Genomic DNA, 5,899 nt, shown 5'->3' on the forward strand with positions numbered 1-5,899 from the left:
AAGAGAAGAAATTACATTCCTAAATAATTTCGCTTCATCAGAAGAATCACCTTTATTTTCTACAAAAGGAAAACTACTTAAATAATCAATTAAAGTTACCAGGTAATTCGAGACAGCTTGAACACGGTTGATAAACCCCATTTTTAGGGTTCATCTTATGCTTAATAAGTGGATTTTATCTACTATTCTCACACTTATTCATAGAATTCGCATGTTTTACATTTTCCTTCCTAATTTTGTGCTATGATTGAAAACATACTTCTTTGGCCTTAAATTTGCTATGTTTAATCCTCTCTTATTACCATTCGATGCTGTGATATGTTTGTTAAGTGTTTTCAGGGTTTATAGGGCAGGAATGGCTTAGAGGATGGAAAGGAAGCATGCAAAAGTGGATGGAATACAAGAAATTGAAGGAATTGCTAAGCTGTCAAGCCTGACCTCTTCATACTAAATCAATCATAACTCGAGCTACAGAGGTCCGAATGAGGTAGTTCCAGTTGCGTTGGAAAGATAACATCTGGGGTTTCAAAATGATATGCAATTTGCCATAGTTGCCATGCAGTTAGGTGACGCGTACGCATGGATGACGCGTACGCGTGACCTTGCGAAAGTTCAGAGACCCACGCATACGCGTGACAGAGCCACATGCTGCACGTATCAGAAAATGCTGGGGGCGATTTCTGGGCTCCTTTTTGGCCCAGTTCGAAGTCCGAAAACACAGAATAGAGGCTGCAGAATGGGGGAATCATTCATACAACATTCATTCACATAATTTTAGGTTTTAGATGTAGTTTTCTGGAGAGAGAGGCTCTCTCCTCTCTCTATGTTTTAGGGTCCTTAGTTTTATTCCTTTTCAATTTCTGAATTCTATCTTATTTCAATTTAGTTTCTCTTCTACTTTTAATTGTTCTAGCATTCTAGTTTATTTATTTCCCTTGTTGATTACTTTATGTTGCCATTTGGTTTATGAATTCTCATGTTAGATTTGATTTTCTATTGAATGCAATTTGAGGTATTTCATATTTATTGCTTCTTCCATTATTTGTTATCATTGATTTTGCAATTGTTGGTTTTAGTATTTACATTCTCTTGTTAATTTTCTATACTTTTATTTTGTGCCCACCAAGTATTTGATAAAATGCTTGGTTGGATTTTAAATTAGCTTTTTATGTTCTTAGCTTAGATTGAGTAATTAGAGACTCTTGAATTGTCAAAGTCTCTTGTTGGTTAGTGATTGAAACTTACTAGTTGGCTTGAGCTTCACTAACTCTAGTCTTTGATTAGGACTTGTGAACTCAAGTTGATTTTATCACTTGAATTACTTTCAATTGTTAGAGGTTAACTAAGTGATAGCAAAAGGTAATTTCCATCACAAGTGACTATGATGATGGGGATAGGAATTCCAATTATCAATCCTTGTTAGGACTTTTTCTTAGTCATTATTTTATTTCCTTGTTATTTTACATTACTTGTTCAACATTTAAAAACCCAAAAAGATACTTTTCTATAACCAATAATAACTACACTTCCCTGCAATTTCTTGAGAGACGACCCGAGGTTTAATACTTCGGTTATTTTTATTGGGTTTGCTTAAGTGACAAACAAATTAAATTTGATTGAGGTTTAATTGTCGGTTTAGATCTATACTTACAACGTACTTATTTTTGTGAAATTCTTTACTGACGATTTTCCCCTATCAACGGTCCATTGAGCAATGCTTCAGATCCCTTTAAGATGAACAATCGCAGCCAGTTGGGGTCACATTCAGATGTGGATGGCACAATTTCACTGTTAAACCTTCTGAAGACAAGTAGCAGCCCTCGCAGTTATAAAAATTCAATGCCCTGTCAACATTTAAAGGCTTCAGCTTTGGGCTATACACCCTGAAATTGACATGCAGCTGTTTGACATATAGATTTGAATCTGCCTTAACCACTTCAGGCTTGCCATCCTCTGTCCAAAGGAGGACACTTTGATGCACAGTAGATGGTACAACCCCAACTCCGTGAATCCAGTCTCGACCCAGTAAAGCATTGTAACTTGCTTTTGATGGCACCACCACAAACACAGTATTTCTTTCAGATGACCCCACTTTCACCCCCAAAGTAACTAGACCTTTTGCAGGAGTAGAAGAGCCACTAAAGTCAATCACAGCAATATTGGTGGAAACCAAGTCATCAGGATGTTTGCCAACCTTCATCAACACCCTCTCAGGTAAGAGACTTATTGCTGCTCCACCATCAATCAAAACTTTATTTACCTTAATCCCACTCAAAGTAGTAGTAATATGAAGTGGGCAAAGATGAGACTTTTGCTTCTCAGTAGGCTGCAGGAAATATCCTGGTTCATCCTCATATCGGCTGAAAGAAAAAGCCTTTTCAGTATCCATGTCATAGTCCTCTTTTGGATCACCTTCATATTCACCCAAATACTCAGTTGGAATAATCGAAATAGTTCCAACCATATCGTCATCTCCCTCTTTAAAATATTCTTCGTCCAAGTCAACATCCTTCACTTTGTCAACACTTGGAATTTCGGCCAACACCTTACCTTTATCCAACTTTACAGGGGATGGAATGCCTTTTGGGCATGTCTCCCCATCAGTAGGGAAAACTATTTGGGAATGCACCGAAGGGATGGCCCCCTTGCCTTTGTCAGACTGAGGCTTCTTACTCTGAGGCATACTTCTTCTTCCCTTAACCCTCGCATATCTTCTGGCTCGACCATGTTAGTAAGGATAATGGTTTCGAGGAGGCCCTCGACGTTCCCATTGTGGGTTTCACTGATAATGAACATCTCGATTCTGGAATTCTTGACAATTCCTAATCCACTGGACACCTATAGCCTGAGAACGACTCAGCGGTGCAACAACATTTTGCTGAAGGGCCTTGGAACTTTGCCCTTTTATACGCCAAATTGGTTGCCTCTGACGTGCTTGCTCTTCTCCATGAGCTAATTCCTTCTTCATTTTTTTATTTTTGAAGATTGCTGCAACTTCAGCATCAAATACAACATTACACCATGGACACAAAGATACATTTCGATCTTTGATCTTTTGCTGTACCAAAAAATCTAACAGGCAATCTCCTGCTCGAGGATATACTGATCGAACTTGTGACACAAAATCATCCAAAGCCACATCAAAGTCATAAAACATGCCAACCATATTTACGTCAAAACATGGTTCAATGAAACTAGCTTCTGCGTCGAAAGGATCTACATTAACTTTTATTTCTTTTCTCCCATCGTCGAACTTCAAACGTCCTTCCATTATAGCCTCCTGAATTAAATCCTTGAAATGAACATAGCTATTAGTCGAATGACTGGTTGCTTGGTGAAATTTACAACAAGGCTTCCCTTTTAAATCTTTCACTGAAAGTAAAGTTCTACCCTTAGGCAAAACTAATTGTTTATCTTTAAGCAACACATCGAAATTCTGATCAGATTTCGAAATATCAAAACTATATTTTTCCCACTCTCTAGTTTTGAATCATTCGAATTTTCATTACTACGGAGCTTTTCAAGTAAGGAGCAAACATATGGAGGACCCTTCTTAAGTTCAGCCAAATCGACCTCTGCTTCGAGATCGAATTCCTCCTCTGAGGACTCCATGGTCACATAAGCAACCTTCTCCTTTCAAGTAAAAGGTTTACTCTTTAACTTCTGTTCATTCCTATATTTCTCCTTTTCTTTTTTTATTAATTCAACCTGATGAACCCTTTCAGCTAAATGGGCTAACTCAGAGATATGCACATTAAGCAACTTTCAACCCATATAGAATCCTAACCCCATAACTACTATTTTCACCATTTCACTCTCAGGTAATGACACATAGCATCTACTTCTAGCATTTTTGAAACGTATCATATAGTCATCAATGGTTTTACCATCTTCTCGTTTCAAAGCAACAAGGTCAGTAACTGCCACATTCAATTCTCCTCGATAAAATTGAGAATGAAAAGCAATTTCCAACTGATTCCATATCGTTATCAAATTTGGTCTAAGATTTGAAAACCAAGTAAACGCATTCTTCGTTAACGAAGAAGGAAAAAACTTCATTTTCAAATTCTCATTATTGTCTAGATTCCCAATCTCGACCAAATATCGAGCGACATGTTCAGTAGTTGACTCTCCAACTTCCCCTGCAAATTTTGTGATTATTTTTGGATTCTTCACCCCTCTTGGTACTTCATCCATTTGAACAACTTGAGGGAAAACAGACACAAAATGGGGTCGGTTCATAAAACCAACGTTCAAACCAACTCGATTGAGCACCTCCTCCATAATTCTTGTGACTTGATAACGTTCACCACTATGATTAGCACGTAATCGGGTTAGAACATCATCTGCATTCTGGCCACGAGGAATTATCTGAGGATTCTCTCTATTTAAAACGTTGTTTCATTTTAAAATATATTTTCAAATCCTTCATTATTCCCCCTGGCCTCATGCCTTTCACTTTCATCATAATCAACGATTTGAGCAATCCGTTCGACTTGTCTGGCAAGGCGTTCAAATTTTGATTCGTGATCAGCCATCATGGGATTTAGAATTATGGTTATTTGTTGAATCAATAAGTTGACTAAATCATGATGACTTTTCTCTACATGTTGTCAAAATACCGCCATGGAATTAGAAGCATTCGACGTAGAGCCCACATTATAATCACGAGAGAACTCAGAATGTTGTTGTGGGTTTTGAGAATTACTTACTCTATTTACACTCCTGAAATAAACAGGAGGAATAAAACTACTCATTGGTGGAGTATAACCAGGAGGAAGGCCATAAGGAGGCCATCCAATGGTTAATGGAGGCTGGACTGGTGGTAAGTTACCACGTGGACGAATATTACATCCAACATTTTCAGTTTGTATGCTAGTAACCACCGTACTTTCACTTACAACCACACCCTCCGAACGTGAAGTAACATCCGCAGATTGCACAGTTACTGGTATGCTGTCATTGGTGGACGAACCACCATTCACATTTGACAATTCATCAGCCATATGAATAATCTTTCCACTTCTCAATTGCATACACCAAATGAAACCAAAAAATTATTTGACACACTTAAATTTAAAACTGTCTCACTGGGCATGCCAATTTGTTTTGTTGATTTTTAGCAAATCGATGGTGGTTCGATTCTAATGGTCTAGGAGCGAAACCTACTCCTCTTTTGTAGGTACCAGTTCTATAAGTGCATCAAAGTGTCTTGAATTAGATGAGTATTAAAACAGGAAATAAGTTCGAAAAGTGCAAAAAGGATAAAAGAAGCGTAAAAGAAAAGATTTGAAAAGTAAACTGACTGAAATCAAAATGACTTGCTGAATTATAAAAAAAATAATAAAAATACATTCGATGGAATCAAAGGACTTTCAACATGAAAATTAAAGGTACTGAAACATAAATTGAGCAAAGAAGTAAAAGAAACTTTGAATGTAAATTTCGCAATAAAATTAAAGGATGCTTTAAAGATAAATTTGACAAGGAAAAGTAAAGTTTACAGAAATTGTAAATGGAAAATTAAAGACAATGGAAGGAACCTTACAGAAATCGAAGTCGAATGCAGACTCAGAAATTCGCTGTGGATGTGAGTGTGCTTGAGTGTATTTCTGAAGAAAAGTTCCAACTCTTATTTCCTAAAACTTATTAATATTTATAACCTATATCTATAACTGATCCTTAATTACACGTCGCTGCCTTGTATGCGGATTTTTAGGTAACTGTTCCTGCTCTTTTGTTAACAGACGTTACCCATAAATTCCTACCCATAAACTCCTCATTCAAAGAAAGCCTTCAACTTCTCTACTTAATGTAACCACTCAATTCTTTATTCGAACACTTGTTTGATTTACCAAGATGTCTAAGTCGAGTTCGTGTCAAACAACTTCTAATAAAT

The 5,899-nt window shown here is 37.0% G+C and overlaps 1 protein-coding gene across 1 annotated transcript; it reads right to left on the minus strand.

Annotated features, from left to right (window-relative positions):
• Positions 3,766-4,538, minus strand: LOC107615783. The gene is made up of 2 exons (XM_016317817.1): positions 4,453-4,538; positions 3,766-4,384 (listed from the first exon to the last, which is right to left on the minus strand). Exons 1-2 carry the CDS (start codon positions 4,536-4,538, stop codon positions 3,766-3,768), a joined length of 705 nt encoding a protein of 234 aa, XP_016173303.1.

Source organism: Arachis ipaensis, chromosome B09 (genome assembly GCF_000816755.2).
Source record: "Arachis ipaensis cultivar K30076 chromosome B09, Araip1.1, whole genome shotgun sequence".
In the NCBI taxonomy this organism is placed as follows: Eukaryota; Viridiplantae; Streptophyta; class Magnoliopsida; order Fabales; family Fabaceae; genus Arachis; species Arachis ipaensis.